Raw genomic sequence first — 18,558 nt, forward strand, 5'->3', positions numbered from 1 at the left:
CTTTCTCAATGGTGATATATGGATTTGTATGCGCCAAAAAAGGTAAGACGCATTCTAATATAGCACCGCACTTCCATTAGCATGTCAAAGCTACCTCTCGTTCAAATTTAAAGCAAATGGACAGTTTTAAGACAAGGAATTGTAAAGCTTAGTTCTCTAATCAATATTCAAAGCAAGCCAACAAAAGCACGGGTTATTTGTTCGTTAATTCTAGCGATGAAGATTTCATTGTAGCACAACATTATTTCCACGATGCTCGTATCCGGCAGAATTGATAATCCAATTAAAATTGTGGGAAATAATGCTATCAAATTTCAAACTTTATAAAGCTACGCCCTTGATTGAAAGTATTTCGCTATAACATTACTGTTTGTGTTAGCCAGATGTAACACACCCACAGCTAAGAAAGGTCTACAATACATCACTGCATGATCTTTATCTCAGCTTGAAGATTTTGGAACATAAACGGTTGTCAATGTCAATGCTTCTGTTCAAATACATCATGAAAGATTCTTCAACATTATGGCTGAGGAGGTGAAAATCATTCTCCTTCAGGGAGTCTTTAGAGGCATTATGTACCTTTTATCCATCATCCGTGGAGAACCACTCAATTGTTACAACCAGAAGATTTAACTTCAAATCGCAGCAGAAAAGTGTTATCCCAACCAAAAACGTCAACAAATGAACTTCTCTTAGAAACATAATTAAGTTAGGGAAAAGGAGATTAATCATGTTTGTGGATGCATAAAAAGGGGCAAAGATGCCTTTCAAAACCACAGGAAAAGTTATTACAGCCAATTAATGGATGAAATAATGGCAGATAGCAGGGCATTATGTTTGTGCACTAGATTTCAACTGGAAACAGTACTTATCTCGATTGGTTAGCGAATTGGCTTCAATGCAGTTGAATAGATAGGCTATGATTGAAGTTCTGTAGGCAATGATCAGGGCTGCAAAACTCTTCCTCAGTAGATTTCAGACAATCCAAAACATACAGTTCCGTCTCACTTTTAAACTTTAGAATTTACTGTTGTACACTTGCACTGACCTCAAACATAACTTTCATATCGGGTGGGTACATGTTAGGCACATGCCGTAAGACCGAAATTAGAGGAAACTGTCCGGCCCTTTTCTTCATTCCAATGAAGAAAAATGTTTAAACCTGACTTCCAAAATAGCAGGCTCTCCTCTTCAGTTGGGACAATGGAAGACAATTTGAATCAGTTAGACTGGGCTAAGGAGAACTATTTTTTTAACCTTGATCTGAGGAATGTTGCAGGGAAGCTCTTCCCTCATAAAATTAACATATTGGATTCACTTTTATATAAAGAAAAGGAAAATTGTGACAATAATGTTATCACTTGATTGCTACACATTTTGCCTAAATGGTAAAGAGACTGTTTAATTACAAGCATAGCATGCCAAGTATGAAGAGTTGGGTTCTGATTCATAACATGAAACGTACAAAATTGACCCGCTCCTGTCCACACAGACTCGTAAGGATAGCCTGTTTGGTCCAAGGAAGCCCCTGTTCCAAACATCAACAGTGACATGCAGCCCGAGATCTGCCAAATGGTACTAGTAGTTCATAAGTGTTACGCTTCTAAAGACAATAGACCATCGTTCTCGCATAAATTTGGCAAAATAGGGTTCTCACCAAATTAATTGCAGAATTCTCTCTCCAATCATTCTATCAGCCAGCACCTTTGAAAAAACTGATCATCAATAAATTCACAAAATATAATCTGTTCAAACATCATTTTCGTAAACTCAAAACAACATCATGAAATCAAGTACTCAGCACTTCACGCGGAAGAATTTACCAGAAACTAAATGGAATATTCACGGGAGGGTTTAAACTGAGTAGTTTAACTTTCAATGAAACCAACAAAATCAGAGGAGGAGAATGAGAAGATACCTAGACGGGATCAATGAAGGTTTAGATTTGATGAGATATGTGATATGAGAGGTGGCCTCTTCATTTTGTTGAAGCCGAGAAAATGCGGGAGCTAAATGTGACAAGAGTTAATAGCTTCTCACTTCAGCATGCAAGCAGAAATATGTACAAGGCATAAGATATGTTAAAGGGTCGATAAAAAGAAGACGAGAATGAATGTCGCCTGAGAACTCGAAGCCCAGCTCGGAGGGTCTCCACCGGCAGTTTCCTCTCTTGGCTACTGTACCACGCGACACTTCGCCGCAAAGGGGGGATGGCGCCTGTTGTCCATTGGGCTTGGGGTTCCGAATTTGCATTGCTGAAGCCCAACAAAATTTAGACCATGACCTAATTTTGCAGCTGTATGGGGGGCAAAAAAAAGTCAAGCCATAAGAGTATGTTTAATTGATGTTGGCCCAAAAAAGTATTATTCGGCACGCATAGGCCGTTTAAATTTGGGTCCATTGAACCCTATATATGAGCCTACAGCACGCATAGGCCGTTTAGAATAAGTTTTTTCCTCTAAGATAATTAATCTTTTGATCTTCATAGTTTTAACTCATCTGTAATTCAATTCTTATACCTAGACTCAGTGTAATTCAGTCCATCTAGTTTTGACTTGGTTATAAGTCAATTCCTGAAGTTTGACTTGTTGTAATCCGGTCTTTGTACTTTTAACTATTTTATAATTTAGTTCATCTCCTTGTTAGATATATAATTTCATTCTTTTAAAATACAAGAACTAAATTATAAAATAGATAAAACTATAGAGATCGAGTTACAATGAGTCAAATTTTAGAAACTAAGTTGCAATCAAGTCAAAACTATAAAGACTTGAATTGCACCGAATTAAAGCATAGGAGCCAAGTTATAAATGAGTCAAAATTATAAGGATCAAAAGATTAATTTTCTTTCTTTTCATTTCAGAAGGTACGTATTTTGAACTGGATATAATATTCCAGAATTGAATTTCTAATTCAATACAGCGATTTCGCATCATTGGAAGAAGAAAACCAGTAGAAGAATTTCAGACACGGCCTGGGTTGTTCTTTATAGGCATATTCCAAGGGATATTCTGATGTTTACGCGTCCACGCCAGTGAGGTAATTTTTTTTTTCCCACTAAAGTATAGGTATCCATCTATTAGAGGCAATCCTATTCGAGGTACTGTCGGGCTCTAAATGTAGATACCTCTCCTAATAAGAATTCAAACGGTTCACCACACTATGAGGGACTAGTCCCTTCCACTAGATCCAATCCCTATTAGTGCCAGTGAGGTAATTTTGAAATTTCCAGATTTCGGGTGTTCTCCAACCCATCGCATGAGCCCCTTTTTTTTATTATTACGACGAGTCGGAGTAAAATCTCCGCCCAAGTGCTACTTTTATTTACACCTAACCAGTGTATATATATAATCTAAAATTTAAGGTTTTGATACAAATAATCTGAATCTAAAAGTTTGAACCATGTAAGAACTTTTTTTTTTAAAAAAAAAAAGTAATCAATTTAGATGATTGAAGGTGAAGCTGAAAACCTTCTGGTTTTAGCAAAAGGCCCTCGCCACCTTTCAACCATTACTGGTGGCTAAGTAACTGGCTTGGCGACCACATCAGCAACTTGGCTAGGTTCATTTTCTTCTTTCTTTAAAGGATACGATGAAAGTGTTAAGAATCTATTCCACTTCGCTCATATAATCAAAATGTTCATAAATATGGATAGGGGGAAGATATATATATTTTCAGGCCGATGGTTGACATATATTGAAATTTGACAAGGACAGAATTGGGTTAGCGTACATGCTTGCCCAAGAAAAGCCAAGAGAGAACCAATCCAGAGAAAGCAAAGTGGAGACTTTCTTGTGGCTGTTGCGGAAGGATTATCCAACATTCTTCTGAGACTTACTTGACGCCATTGCAAACCCCCCCGGCCGGAATCGATTTCAAATTACCCCTCCACTAGTCGAAATTAAATAATGTATTGTATTTCTTTCATGGCGTCTGCCACCCCTTTATATAGATCCTCGTCTATCCTCGGAAACCCCAAACCCGAAACACAATCTATTCATCACAGCTTACTGAAGCAAGCAACAAGGCAAACCCCCAGAATGGGGAAATGCAGGTCACTTTTGGTGTTCCCTCTGCTGATTCATGCCCTGTGCTCCTTACTGCTTCCTCAGCCCATACTGTCGAATGAGCTGAACGAGTTCTCTCGTCAGCCTCCTCGCCCAGTCATCTTCACTAATCACGACCGCTCCGACTCTGATCCTCAACAGGTTCCTCAATTATCAATCAAGAACTCAATATTTGCGTCGTTCATCTTTGTGTTGAATGTTCTTGATGGACTGGTGTTGGATGACAGGTGCATATTTCGCTGGTGGGGCGAGACCACGTGAAGGTGTCGTGGATTACAGAGGACAAGCACGCACCATCGACGGTAGAGTACGGGAGAGTGTCTGGGGAATACAGTGAGAAGGCAAAGGGGCATCATACGTCGTACAAATATTTCTTGTACAGTTCCGGCAAGATCCATCATGTCAAAATCGGACCACTTGAGCCAAGCACCACTTACTTCTATCGCTGCGGTGGGGCTGGCCCTGAATTTTCCTTCAAGACTCCTCCGGCTGACCTCCCCATTGAATTTGTGGTCGTTGGTAAATTGTCGCTCGTTCATTTCTTTCCAATTACGTCGTCGTAATCTTTTCATTTTTGGTTTCGTTCTTTTGTGATTATTATGCACTGGCCACAAGTTTTAGAAATAGAAACCTTGGAGGGTGGGTTTTGGATAATGCTTAGCTTGAAGGCAACGCAAAGATGTAGTTCTGCATGTGTTTAGTATTTTTGTTGGAAATTAGGCACGCATACGTCAAAAATCATAGGACACATACATCCCCCGGCCATGGATACGCATGATTTGGCTGTACGAACCACAGAGAGGATAAAAAGTAGCATCAAACTCGATTTCCATGTCAAAGTTCCTATAAACAACTTATGATCCGGGTATATAGAGCTAGGATCCGCTAGAAACAAGGCTAGTTATGAATGCAATACTGTGCAGCGAAATTTCATAATTGCCATATTAATTATTGGTCAGTTGACTGAAGCAGTTATTTATTTCCCTGGTGATTAGCTCACAAACATGTTATTCTTGGAAGGAGGATATCGATATTTCTGGATTGATTGGATTCTGATTTGGTGCATTATCTTACAAAAAACCTGCCACAAAATAGATGAGAAGCCCCTGTAATAAAATGAAATTGATATCTACTGGGAATGTATATGTAGGTGACTTGGGGCAAACAGAATGGACTGCATCGACCTTAAAACACGCCGATAGCAAAGACTATGACGTATTTCTGTTACCGGGAGACCTGTCATATGCGGACACTCATCAACCACTATGGGATTCCTTCGGTCGTTTTGTGGAGCCGTATGCCAGCCGACGGCCATGGATGGTGACGGAGGGCAATCACGAGATCGAGTCGTTTCCCACCACTTACCCTGAAAGCTTCACGGCCTTCAATGCTCGTTGGCCTATGCCTTTCAAGGAAAGTGGCTCCACCTCCAACCTCTACTACTCTTTTGAGGTCGCAGGTGCCCACGTTCTCATGCTGGGCTCTTACATCGACTTCCACGTGGACTCTGACCAGTACAAGTGGCTTCAGGCCGACTTGGCCCGTGTCGATCGCCGCAAGACTCCTTGGCTCATTGCTCTCCTTCACGCTCCTTGGTATAACACTAACACGGCGCACCAAGGTGAAGGCGAGAGCATGAGACGGGCCATGGAAGATCTGCTTTATAACGCCCGAGTTGACTTGGTCTTTGCCGGACACGTCCATGCATACGAACGCTTTGTCAGTCATGTTCCTCCCTTCTGTTTCCTTTCCTCTTTTACTTTCTTCTCATTTTCTAATGTTAGCCATCAACTGCAGGCTCGAATTTATAACGACAAGGCTGATCCGTGCGGTCCCATGTACGTGACGATTGGGGACGGAGGAAACCGGGAGGGACTTGCATTAACGTGAGCTTGTTGTGCTTAACATTTAGCTTAGTATTCACGTACGTGTGGTTTTAGTTTGGACTTTGGAGATTGATATGTGTGTCCATTATTTTTGGGGTGAATAGGTTTAAGAGTCCATCGAGCCCTCTGTCGCTGTATCGGGAGCCAAGCTTTGGGCATGGAAGGTTGAGGATCCTGAACGAGACGCACGCGTATTGGTCATGGCACCGCAACAACGACACTGATTCATTTGAAGCTGACAACGTTTGGATACACAGTTTAAGCAGCTCCAAAGCATGCTGGCACCCCACTTGTGATGAACTCTGATTAAAAACACAGGCTACACCGATTAAATTATTGCGCGTCAGCTCGGCCTTAGTTAGCTTCAAACCAGTCTCTTGTTTGTTAATTTCCTGTAGGATTATTTTCGCTTTATATTTTGATCGTCATTGATTGTTTTATTGCTGGCCGGAAACTTTCAATTAAAAAGAACAATGAAAAAGACAGGAGAAAGCGAGCTGATTGACCTGATCATCCTTTGTTTCTGAATTTGTCCATGCGCCCCGATAGATTATTAGCTCATGAAACTGGGCCTCATCGCTGGATTCGTTCATAAATATCAAGGGCCTAAGCGCTGAGGTTCAAGTGTAAGCCCATTCCAAAGTGGGCCTATGGGCCTAGCATGTCTGAATTAATACTTCCCATTATTTAATATAAAACCTAATTATTAAGTTGATTTGGTTCTAAATAAAACTTATTATCATATTTATTAATTTTTTTTAAATTAACCATATAATCTCTCTCAATTATAATCAAATAGAAGAGGAGGAGAGGATATTAAAAAAGATGATTATGGTGTTTTAAGAAAAACATATCATTTTCTTATAATTAACTAACATATCTAACTTTTTTAATTTAATTAAATTAAATAGGTCTTATATCAAGAACTAAGGTTGTGTTTGGTATGAAGCATTAAAAATTAGAGATAGGGATTGGGACCGGAATTAAGAAAATCTATTAAAAATAGCATTTAGTATAAGAGACTGCTTGTTATGTGGATTAGTCAAACTCACATATGTGGGATTGGGGAATACCATGGGAGGAAGTAGTATTTTCCAATCCTACCTTTATAGGTTTATCTAATCTCATATAATAAATAATTACTCATGCTAAATACCATTCTAACAATTTTTTTCAATTGTAATCCTAATTCTTATCTCTCGTTTTCAATGATCCCTACAAAACGGGACCTAAAGGAATATCAACTTCAGGATACCCCAAAAACAATAATCTCAACTTCAATTGGATGGATTCGACGGATTCCCCTTTAGGCGCATAATCTTGCGCTGGAAAATAGAAATATAAACAGCATAATTTGTTATAAACCTGCAAATAAACTCGTCATCCTTTATTTTGCACGTTCTTTTCATAGCATCGGAGTTTGAAGTTGTCTCGTTATCAAAATTTTGTAGTTATTTAACTCAAACAAAAAAAACTGCATAGGGATTATTTCATGTATGATATTTTTAAAATAATAGTATTTATATAAGATTTAATTGACTAATTTTGAGAGATTAAAAAAAGTTAGTTATGCTACTTATTTGTAATAAATAAATATTATCTTTCTTAAAATGCTCTTATTAATCACGAGTGTTTAAATTATCTATTGATAGTAACTTTATTATATATGCAATTAATGTAGGAATTACTTGAGGGCAGGATAAATAAATTTTGAAAACAAAATAGATTAGGATCTTATATTTATAATTAGAATGAATATCAAATTTATTTTTATTAAGGACTGGGATAATATTTACTGGAAAGCTTAAAACTGCAGAAATAGAAACAAACTGAGTATTTACCGGAGATACAAGTGGCTAAGGGTGTGTTTGGATGAAACCAAACCGTGGTTTGGAAAAGTGATTCTGGAGAATAGATTCTGGGGAAAATAGATTCTGTGAAGAATAGATTTTGTAAAAAAGTGATTCTGAGAAGTGAGAGTGTTTGGATAGTTGTTATCAGAAGCACTTTTTATATATACAAATTACTAAAAAAAAGACATAAGTTAATATGATAATTACAGAAAAAATAGATTTTATGATATATTTTAATTTGAAGGAATAAAATTGTTAATAATATGTTTTTTACCAACATAATTAATAATATATAAGATAATATAATTAATAAATAATTAATGTGTATATATATTTATAAAATATAAGATTAAATATATTTATAAAAAATATGTTTATAAAAAAAATAACAAGATACATATCATATAGGCCCTCACACTCTCCCTTTTTTCTCCAAAAGCAACAAAATTTTGCTTTTTTCAAAACCATGGTTTTGGAGTCAAAACCATGGTTTTGACCCAAAACCATGGTTTTGGTTTTTGGAGGGGCTGTTTGGGTAGATTATTCCCCAAACCATGGTTTGGGGTGTCACCCAAACACACCCTAAATTGTGACCCCTAACACGTTTTCCGCTTATTATTATTTTAACGAAGGCTGACATTAGTATAACGTGGCAAATAATATTAAAACAATGGGGAAAAAACTGTTTACTGTGTACTGGCCGCATCTGTAATCGGCAGTCAAAATTGGCGTGCGAGAGAATACGATGAGATGGATTTAAATGGGTGGGCATGCTTAATTAATACTCCTTCAATGTATAGGTTTTATTTTTGAGTTTGTTTAAGTATTTATTAACTTTTTTTTTGTATTTTTATTTTTAATTGACTGTATTTAGCATTCTCTTATTCTCATATTACTATTATTTTCATATATTTTTTAATTATTTTCTATTTATTGTCTCTTATTTACTCTCTTAATAAATAAAAATAAATTTAAAAAATATGTATTTTTAACCTAATATAATTTAATTATTTAAAATTTATATATAGCACACGAGGGAGTACAAAATACAAGCCACAAACACTCAAAAGGTCCAGCATGGGAAAAGCCGGCTCAGGGGACAAAACGCAAGACACGCGCATCTCTTAGGCCTTTGGCTGGATTTAGTTAATGAGAATTAATTGGACATCCAGGCATATGGCGACGCGTAGACAATAATCCCAGAGGCCATACCTGTTTCGCATTCTTCCTCCACCCTGTAGCCAGCTCAGCTCAACCCACGCAACATATTATGTACTCGCTCACCTACTTATCATCAAATGCCTCCAATCATGTAATCATCCTTTTGCGATTTAAACCAAAAAAAAAAAGGGTAGTTAAATTTTTAAATGTTATCCAAAAAATGATTTTCTTAATCTCCTGCGTTGAAGAAGGGACAATGAAAATCTAACAAAAACCATTCATCTCCTTCAAAAGGTGCCATGTAATAGACAGAGTGATATATAGTTCGGGGCTTTGGGCATGGCCTCTCTCTTCTTTCATCCACTCATCACCTGTGGCTGACTTCAAGCCTGATTTATTTTTAGAATTCAGGGTAGTGCCGTGGCGTTGACTCTGAGGGCAAAAAATCAAACGAAATTTTATATTAAATATTGAAAATAGTATACGGGAAGTGAAGACAAGGGAGTTAGGAAGATTATATGATTTCGAACTCGCTCGGCAATGCAGCGTCCCATTTGGTCCAAACCATGGCCTGCACATTTTTTAAGATGCGCGTCTGCAAATATGGGGGGGGGGGGGTTGAATTCTGAGTAGATTATTTTGCTTGGCAGAGCATAAGTGGACGCCCTCGTCCATTTCAAATGATGACAAGCAGAAACAAGGAACGAACACGATAAGGTGACATCCACTTTCGTAATTGGAAAAACAAACACTGCTTTCCACGCCGAATTGGCAATGGACAGATTAACTCTCAAGTGCTTCACAATTCAACCACCCATTGGGTCGACCCGACATCTCAATTCCAAGCAAAACAAGAAAAAGGCAATTTTTCTTTTTTCTTACAAAGCAAAGCCATAAATTCTCCCATCACTCTTTGACTCTTTCATCCTTCCTAGTTTCTCTACACGACGGAAACTTAAAATCTCGTCCCCCGGAGATTATTCATCCTCCTATTAAGCTTCCAACGATCACGACAGAGGTCCCCCGTGGACGTTGCCGATCATTCTCTTCAAATATCTTATCCTCAACCGCCGTGGTCCCAACATCATGCGGTGTCCGTTAGATCCTTTCGAGCTTCTTAGCCTTGATCAGAGGGTTTGCCCGAGCTATTTCCTCTCGGCCCACCTTCTTGAAATCGAAGCCACACCCGTGTTTCTCAGGATACCTGTGGGTTCCACAAAACGTGACACCGCACTTGCACTTGAATCCCGCCAGCCCGACCCGTTTCCGGCATGTAGCGCATCGGTTCGGTTGCGCGGTCGCCACTTCCGGCCCGGAGGATGCAGCAGCCGAGCTCGACGCATCTACTGCAACTGCCGGCAATGATAACATCGGCGCAGGAACGGGAGGCTCCGGGCCCGGAAACAGAGTTGACCCCGAGGACGGCACGGCAGGGGAGGAGAGGGCGGTTTCGATGGTGGATCTGGTGGAGGCTTCTTGCTGCTCCTTCAAATGGAAATCCCTGTAGCACTTGGAGCAGAGATTCATGGTGGCCGGGCTGCCGAAGAAGCCGCAGTTATTAGCACAGAGTCGGTGGCCTTCTGGAGCTTGGCATCTGTGCTCTTCCGCCATATTGTTCTTCGTTCCGGATCTGCGCTTACAGACCAGCTTTGTCTCAGAATTTGGGAAGGGGATTATGGAATTGACGCTGAAAGAAACCTTGACCTGCAGAGATTTAAGGGAAATAAAGGAAGCGTGAATATCTATCTTTGCAGGCGTGATCTTGACAATAAGGGATTGAGGGCTAAAACCAGAGACAAGATAAAAGAGAAAAGAAAAGGGGAAATAAAGAAGACAAAGGATCTGTACTGTACGTCCGTAGGTTTTCTGGGGAAGACAACGAAGGATAGAGGAAAAGGAAATACAAACTTCGAAGTATTAAGAAAGCAGAAATCGAAGAGGGAGGAGAGAAAAGGGAGGAACAGTACCTGAGGGAGGAAGAAGAGGAGATAAGGATGGGAAATGGGAACAAGAGGAGAAAGAATCTTTAAGGAGAGGGGAAATATCGACGGAGTCAGAAGACAGGAAACAACGGCGAAACCTGACAAGCACAAGAATAATTATTTTCAAAAATAATTAACGTCATAATTGAAATGTTAATTAAGAGACAAAATATTAGGGGTGTTCACGGGACGGATCGGGACCGGGACAGGCCCGTCCCGGTTCCGTCCCGATGAACAGTAACGGGACAGATTTTCTGTCCCGTGTCCCGGCCCGTCCCGGGGTTGTCCCGGTCCCGGTCGGGACGGGACCGGGACGTCCCGAAATAATTTTTTTTATTTTTTATTTTAATTTTTTTAATTTTTTTTAATTTTTTTAATTTTTTTAAAAAAATCTAATTTTTTAATTATATTTTTTTGAGTTTAAATCTTATAAAAACATCTTTTTTATTTGTTTGGGCACTCTTAAACAAAAGCTCAAAATATTACATATAATAGTTATTAAAAACTCTAAACAAAAGCTTTTAACACAATAAAAACTTGCTAAAAATTCTAATCATCAATAATCTCAAATCATTAACAAATATAAAAACTCTAAATAAATATATCCATAGTTCCATACAATAGTCTCAAATCTTAAAAAAATATGAAAAAAATGATATTATATAAAAAATTAAAAAAATTAAAATTTTTTTTTTTAAAAAAAGGAACCGGGACGGGACCGGGACGGGACGACCCCGTCCTGTGTCCCGTCCCGTCCCGGTCCCTTTTTTGTCCCGTCCCGGTTTGTCCCGTCCCGAAAAATTTCGGGACGGATCCGTCCCGTTCCAATAAGACCGGGACCGGAACGGGCCGACCGGGACGGGCCGGCCTTGAACACCCCTACAAAATATGAATGAAAAAGAAGAGGAGAAATACTAATATAAATTCCGGAGATAGAAGAGCGGCTACGAATATGAATTAAAAAAGGGCTAATTATGCAGAGTTGGTTAGGCGATGAATAAAAGGCAGATGACGTGGTAAGCAGGATAATTAGTATTTAGTAGTAGTGTTATTTTATAAGGAGAAGGGGAAAAAGAAAGAAAGAAAGAAAGGAGGAAAACGGGAAGAGGAAAAGGCGGGGGTTAGGTGAGCTCAATAAAAAGCAGAGGCCAAGATACTGTCTACGCAAACACGGCTTTGAGTCATCGTGCTTAGCTGGAAGCACTCGGTTTTGGTTAATGATCCTTTTAATGTCAGCATCAAGGCCCATTCAAGGAGTGGCCCGTTTAATTCCCAGTGGGGCCTGCTCTTCCTTCTTTCTGGGCTCCCCCGGCCCAAACCAGTAAGCACCGTCCCTTTTAAGTTGGATCGGGGCCTGATTCTATTCTCATTGCTCAATGCGCGCGTGACACGCATGTGGGTATTAGTAAAGGAAAGGGACAGATTAAACTAAGACCAACCATTGTACTTGGATTCACATTTTTGTAAAGTATTCTTGGTTTGCAGAGCAGGGCTCCTGATTGGCCGAGGCCCGAGACACATGGCTCAACCGCTTGGCGGGTGAAGTCATCCCCTGCGCTCCCGCGGCCCACCATTCAAACTAGGCGGAAGAACGGTAGCTGCATCTTGTTGCTTCTAAACAATTATAATCACCATCATCGGGCTTAAATTAACATAATTTTCATCCTTCTAGTTTCACTTTTTTTTTTAATTTGATCCTTTTGGTTTTAAAAACAGTTAAAGTCTTCTTTATTTGAGAATCAGAACTATCAAGCAAATAAATTAGTGTTTAAGGTGTTTTTTTTTTTTAACCTTGAATTGTTAAGTAGCCTTAGCTTCGTAAGAAATGACCAGTGTCAAGGCTGGATCATTTTATCTGGCCAGCAAAAATAGCTCCGAACATTTTATATACAGCATAATGACATCACTATGAGTGTTTCAATTAGAAGGTGCAGCTACCATAAAATTAGAAGCGTTAAAATTCAGCTTCAGCATTTACTTTAAAAAAAAAAAAATCAATTTCAGCCTCATGATAGTTACAGACTACCGGTCTCCAAAGTCAATTCATGTCGCGGATGATGGAAATATAACGGAACGGCTTCATCGATTCAGTGTCCATTAAGAAAGTCGAGGCGAGGCTGTCCTGAAAAATTGGAGCGAACTAACTTAATGAAAATGCTTTGGCTTGGCTTTGCAAGGTGGTGGAGAACCCATGTCACCTTACGAGTGTTCGGCTTACTCTTGCTGGCTCAAGCTGTTTCTGCCGTCATGGCAATTATGAGCCTCACTTCCTCTCTCATAGCTGATCTGGGTAATCTTGCAATAAGCTGCTTATAAGGTTTTTGGCTACTTTTTATGACTCTGAAACCTAATCTTGTATTCTTTTATGTAGGTGTTAATGCTCCTCTTTTTCAGAGTATGTTCAATTACTTGTCCCTAGGCTTGGTTTATGGAAGCATTTTGATTTGCAGGCGTCAGAAACCTCTGGTATACTTATGTTCATCTCCCTGTTATCTCTGTGCTCACTCATTAATCTCAAGAAAATGTGGGGATTCTAAAGTTGTGCCTCATCTTCTGGGCTTTGCAGATTCCTTGGTATTGGTACTTACTATTAGGCTTTGTTGATGTTCAAGGGAATTATTTGGGTAAGTTTCTTTGACCTACCTCCCGTTGCTGCAAAACCAGCATTCAGCTCGCGAACTATGAAGCCGAAAGAAATTTAGAGCTCGTTAATGACTTGCTATTACTGTGTGCGCAGTTAATGAAGCATACCAGTATTCATCCATTACCAGTGTGACTTTACTGGACTGTTGGACGATACCTTGGGCCATGATCCTAACTTGGTTCATCATTGGCACTCGATATTCCATAGGGCAGTATGTCGGTGCGGTCCTATGCGTGATAGGTCTTGGCTTAGTCCTGCTTTCTGACGCTGGCATTGCTGGAGGAGGTTGCCTTCTCTTACATTAAATTGAATATTAGTTTCTCTCTTTGCTTTTCACTTTACCTATCAAATAGTTTATCACATCAAGTGCCACTCATTATTTGTCTTTCAGGTGGCACGAAACCCATCTTGGGCGATATACTTGTTATCGGAGGGACCTTTTTCTATGCAATGAGTAATGTTGGTGAGGTACATATATATGTCGACTACATCAGTTCAGTTGTCTGCATCAATATGGATTCCAGTGTCTTAGAACTTGATAAAGTTGGCCTTTGCACATAGTCTGTAATCACATATTATAATTTTTTATGGACTCACTTGGATTTCTTCTTACAAAATGTAGGAATTTTGTGTCAAGAAAAAAGATCGTGTTGAAGTAGTTGCCATGATTGGTGTTTATGGATTCTTAGTCACCGTTGTTGAAGGGTATCCTTCTTGTTCATCTCGGTCACAGCTCATATACAGTTTGTAACTTGCCTATATATGAAGTGTGTTTATATATCTGTCATATATTCTAACTTGTGCACGCAAAGTATTCCTTCATTCTATGGTCTTTCAGATCCATTACTGAATTGAAGACTGTGGAATCAATCAAATGGTCTACTGACTTAGTAAGTAATATGAATTTCTCGTATAATTGAAGATCCTAGTAATAATTTTGTTGCAACTTATATTCTTGTTCTCTGCATATATGCCCCCGGAAGCTAACTGATATTCCATTTAAGATGAAAAACAGAAAAAATTCCAATTTCAATCACTATTGCAAGATTTTTTATATTGACAGTACGCACAGCATAAGTTGTGATAAACAGTGATAATGCTTCTTAATGTTTGGTGGGAAAGTTAAAAGTTGAACAAAACATGAATCAGATTTCTGCTTACACAAGTTTATCTGTGTGCCCGAGACAGAAGTGAGTTCCAGTTCTTAGTAAACATAAACCAGAACCATATCACTGTATTATTGTTTGGCATATGGTACTTTTGATTTTAACCACCCTCGTAAATTGTATCGTTCTTAGGTACTTTCTCTGGTGGGCTATACCGCATCGAGCTTCTTGTTTTACACACTGGCTCCTTTTGTTTTAAAGGTTAGTTTCCTTCTCCAGGACTTACATGGTGCAATTCCTTTTCTGCAGAAACAGAGATAGTTGCTCGAAGATGATTAATTACAATATCATAGCTATCAAACAATCTAATTTGTTGTGTACTTGCAAAAGTCTGGACGTTCAGATTAATCATATCATTCAATGTTTTTTTCGCTTAATAGCAGTATCGCACAGATTGTCTAATTCTGAAAAAGCTTCTGTCCGATACAGTTGAGTGGAGCTGCACTGTTCAATCTATCTCTTCTCACATCTGACATGTGGGCAGTAGTTTTTAAAATCTACTTATATCACCAAGAGGTATTATTGTCCACACAGAGCAATTAACGCATTGTGAGTGCAGTTTTACATTCAATCACCACTTACAAGTACCATGTCCTGAATTCACGTGCAGGTGGACTGGTTGTACTTCCTCTCCTTCGCAATCGTTGTTATAGGACTTGTCATTTATTCGACAACGTAAGTCATGGGTTACTTGGCTATTTTAGATTCTGCTATTTGGCATGTACCATACCTCCGATCCTTAATATAAGAGTTTGTTTGACAGTTTGTTTGACTTTTATTTTGGTTATAAATATAAAATCTCAATCTACTCTGCCTCTCATATTTATCTTTTTTTTTTCAAAATAATTTTTGTAGTAGTTGTATATATTAGAAGTTTAATCAAATGGTAGTTTTAGCTAATACTACCTCCGGTCCTAATTATAAAAGCTAGTTGACTAATTTGAGGAGATTAAGGAAGTAAATTGAGTTAGTTATTTGTCCTGAATAGGTGTTGTCTTTCCTAAAATATCCTTACTAATCAAGTATATTGATTAGAACTATTATTGTTAGAAGGGCCACTTTGAAAAAAATATATAAATATGAGAGACAAAGTGGATTGAGATCTTATATTTATGATCAAAATAAAAGTCAAACATGGTTTTATATTAAGGATCAAAAGTAGTACATGATTAGTAATGATATTTTAAGGAAGACAACAACTTAATTATTACAGATAACTAACTCAACAAACTTCTTTAATCAAGTCAAATTAGTTAACTAACTCTTATATTAAGGATCGGAGATAGTATTTGATTTTGACCTTGACCCAACTGCAACCGGTACTTGTTGCGTGTGCTTATCTTTGTTATTGTTTGTGTATATGTATCGTTGTTGTGAACCCCTGATGGCATCTGTGCAGAGAGAAGGAGCCTGTTGCTGCATCAACTATTGAGAATGGGAATGTGGAAGCAGAATACCAGGTGCTTAATGATGAGAGCGCAGAAAGTAGAAATGAGTCTTTAGGCAGATGAAGAAAGTGTCGTTTTGCAGGTTAAAGAGTGCGCTACGAATTGTAAGCTTTGAATCTTCAGTATGTAACTTGGGTGGCGTCATATTAAGAACTTTGACGGGCTGCCCAGCTACAAGAATGAAGATATTCTCATGGCGAAGGAGATGCTAAATTTTGATAACAGTTGGTTTTTGATGTTGGGATCACATTCTAATCTTTCCTTTTTCTTTTTTATTGATAATAATCTATGTCTCAATTAGAATAAGACTTCTTTTCTGTGCTGCAGTTTGTCTGCGATATGCTTATTCATGGCACTGGCTATTATTTCTTCCACTTTTTGTTAATTAAATGTGGAGTTTGTTTTTTTGTTTTTTGTTTTATTACATGAGAAATTTAGACTGAGGGGATGGCGCCCTAATCTAAGGTAGGAAAAGGCTGTGGACCTCATTTTAACAAAACCTAATGAATTAAAAATGATGCTATTCCACTGGTAGCAGTTAGGTTCAACAGAATGAGTTAGTTCCTCATGACTTGATGAAGTAAGGTTTGAATTTTAGTTAGAAAATGTGTTCTCATTTAGTGCCGAACGGTATTTGAACAGAATTATCTCTAATAAAATGATATCTGCATTTTAAGAAAAATTGTGTTGATTATAGTTTATAAATGATGTAACCCTGCCTTCTTTTTCTTTTTTTTTTAATTTTTTGTTGGTGGTGGTACAAATGAGGGCTCCTGCCCTTAAAAACCAAAACAGAATAATGGGATGAATTTCCATGGACTATTTATGCACTAAAGTCTGTAGATGAGGCCGCACGTAACCTACAAAATAGGGACAGACCATTCTTTGGGCCTGAAACAAACCATGTTGTTTTCGGGTGATGGTGTTTCTGAGGCCCAAAAATAAACTCGGCCCAAGTCATCCCGACTCAACCCACCTCTCGCATTCGTGGAAGAGACAGGCCATGACCGTGGAATTAATGAGGGATGACGAATCTACGCGTCCTCACCTGGCAGCCTGTGAACGCAGCCCCGATGACAAGACCCTATTGGGCGGATTTGGATTATATTATGTTTAGGCATGACAAAAAGAACGACCTTGAGATTTGTCATACTAATATTAATTGGCCATTTTCTTTCATTTCCTACTCTATATTTTGATTTGGTTCGCCAGCGAGTCAATGATCAGGTGCCGCCTATCATTCTCCGCTCACCTTTCTCTCCATTCTTTCATTAAGCTGTTACCAATATATAATCTGTCCGCGCTGACATAAGAAAATTTGTATTTTGGAGAGTGCTCTGTTTCGGCCTCCTTGTTCTTTTCTTTTCTCATTTTTTACCAAACGCAAAGTTCTCTTGAATAATTATGAATAAGAAGTCCATCAATCACACGTGCCAGTTTACATGGAATAATATATATAATATTAAATACAGTTTCGAACATTAACCTGCCCCTTAATTTTTATTTTCTGGTTTGTCCCTAATATAAATCATGTGACAATGACGCCTTATTATATCAAACTTTCACATTTTATAAATCGAGCCGCGTTAACTTAAACGCGTAAAACTCGTGAAAAAAAATTGTGATATTTCTATGTTTAATTTTTAACCTGAAACGTTTGAACAATTTTTCATAATTTAAATGCACTGAAAGAATCTCATGTTCTTCGTCAAAATCGTAGCACAGACCGCTTGGCGGAAAAAAAGCGTTATTGAATATTTGAATTGATTGATTGTTTCTTCGACTGACCAAAAGAAATTGTTAGTTCTTCACTGGAAAACCGGGATTTTCCAATTTGAACGTGGATCAAAGATTCAGGGCGTTCCAGTACTTAAATAATTGATGGCACTATAATATACATATAAATTGACCAGCAAAATCTCACAGTCTTGGCCAACAAAGGAGAAGGCTTCCACGGTTTCACGCATATATATATATATATATATCATATGCCTCAACTTGCACCCCACTCTGATTATTATAATCACAGGGCAATCAGAATGATGACCTCCTAATTCTTGTAGTTTAATTCGAGCATTAACGAGCATTTCTTTCGTGCGATGCGCAAGAACCCGAATCTAATTGAATTAATACTGATTATATGTGAGAAATATACCAGTTGATCAGAATCACCAAATAATAATACAAACCACAAAAACGGATGAAATGGACGTGACAATCAAACTTCACTTCTCTTGGCGGAATACGAAAATATGTATCTCTATTAATAGCATGTATCAAATTGCTCGACAAAAAGATTGACAACCAAGCTTTAGCAGATTGATTTTGCAAATTTTAAGAATTAAAATGGG

The 18,558-nt window shown here is 38.3% G+C and overlaps 3 protein-coding genes and 1 long non-coding RNA gene across 4 annotated transcripts; 2 read left to right on the forward strand and 2 right to left on the reverse strand.

Annotated features, from left to right (window-relative positions):
• Window positions 1-947: 947 nt before the first annotated feature.
• On the reverse strand, window positions 948-1,982 carry LOC114740866 (uncharacterized). Its single transcript, XR_003739724.1, has 2 exons — window positions 1,658-1,982; window positions 948-1,565 (listed from the first exon to the last, which is right to left on the reverse strand). It is a non-coding gene; the product is annotated as an uncharacterized LOC114740866 (long non-coding RNA).
• A 1,875-nt stretch (window positions 1,983-3,857) lies between these two features.
• LOC114740850 (purple acid phosphatase 22) lies at window positions 3,858-6,400 on the forward strand. The gene is made up of 5 exons (XM_028929095.1): window positions 3,858-4,208; window positions 4,295-4,586; window positions 5,218-5,786; window positions 5,865-5,953; window positions 6,058-6,400. The coding sequence occupies exons 1-5, from the start codon at window positions 3,909-3,911 to the stop codon at window positions 6,257-6,259; spliced, it is 1,452 nt and encodes a 483-aa protein (XP_028784928.1). The 5' UTR covers window positions 3,858-3,908; the 3' UTR covers window positions 6,260-6,400.
• A 3,268-nt stretch (window positions 6,401-9,668) lies between these two features.
• LOC114740795 (zinc finger A20 and AN1 domain-containing stress-associated protein 6) lies at window positions 9,669-11,957 on the reverse strand. Its single transcript, XM_028929026.1, has 3 exons — window positions 11,865-11,957; window positions 10,935-11,047; window positions 9,669-10,671 (listed from the first exon to the last, which is right to left on the reverse strand). The coding sequence occupies exon 3, from the start codon at window positions 10,576-10,578 to the stop codon at window positions 10,066-10,068; it is 513 nt and encodes a 170-aa protein (XP_028784859.1). The 5' UTR covers window positions 10,579-10,671; window positions 10,935-11,047; window positions 11,865-11,957; the 3' UTR covers window positions 9,669-10,065.
• A 975-nt stretch (window positions 11,958-12,932) lies between these two features.
• On the forward strand, window positions 12,933-16,619 carry LOC114740794 (solute carrier family 35 member F1). Its single transcript, XM_028929025.1, has 11 exons — window positions 12,933-13,239; window positions 13,321-13,415; window positions 13,516-13,573; window positions 13,687-13,878; window positions 13,985-14,061; window positions 14,216-14,298; window positions 14,432-14,483; window positions 14,892-14,960; window positions 15,189-15,275; window positions 15,370-15,434; window positions 16,159-16,619. The coding sequence occupies exons 1-11, from the start codon at window positions 13,098-13,100 to the stop codon at window positions 16,268-16,270; spliced, it is 1,032 nt and encodes a 343-aa protein (XP_028784858.1). The 5' UTR covers window positions 12,933-13,097; the 3' UTR covers window positions 16,271-16,619.
• The last annotated feature ends 1,939 nt before the right edge of the window (window positions 16,620-18,558 follow it).

Source organism: Neltuma alba, unplaced genomic scaffold (assembly GCF_004799145.2).
Source record: "Neltuma alba isolate B1F8T4 unplaced genomic scaffold, ASM479914v2 tig00003187_pilon, whole genome shotgun sequence".
Classification (NCBI taxonomy): domain Eukaryota; kingdom Viridiplantae; phylum Streptophyta; class Magnoliopsida; order Fabales; family Fabaceae; genus Neltuma; species Neltuma alba.

What these genes read in the sequence shown, in the direction of transcription:
- LOC114740850 (XM_028929095.1), top strand. Translation starts at nt 3,909, where the DNA reads ATGTATTGTATTTCTTTCATGGCGTCTGCCACCCCTTTATATAGATCC. An exon ending in CCGACTCTGATCCTCAACAG is followed by an intron (nt 4,209 to 4,294) that starts GTTCCTCAATTA and finishes GTTGGATGACAG; the next exon opens with GTGCATATTTCGCTGGTGGG. An exon ending in CATTGAATTTGTGGTCGTTG is followed by an intron (nt 4,587 to 5,217) that starts GTAAATTGTCGC and finishes ATGTATATGTAG; the next exon opens with GTGACTTGGGGCAAACAGAA.
- LOC114740795 (XM_028929026.1), bottom strand. Translation starts at nt 10,578, where the DNA reads ATGGCGGAAGAGCACAGATGCCAAGCTCCAGAAGGCCACCGACTCTGT.
- LOC114740794 (XM_028929025.1), top strand. Translation starts at nt 13,098, where the DNA reads ATGAAAATGCTTTGGCTTGGCTTTGCAAGGTGGTGGAGAACCCATGTC. An exon ending in CTCTCTCATAGCTGATCTGG is followed by an intron (nt 13,240 to 13,320) that starts GTAATCTTGCAA and finishes TCTTTTATGTAG; the next exon opens with GTGTTAATGCTCCTCTTTTT. An exon ending in TGTTCAAGGGAATTATTTGG is followed by an intron (nt 13,574 to 13,686) that starts GTAAGTTTCTTT and finishes CTGTGTGCGCAG; the next exon opens with TTAATGAAGCATACCAGTAT.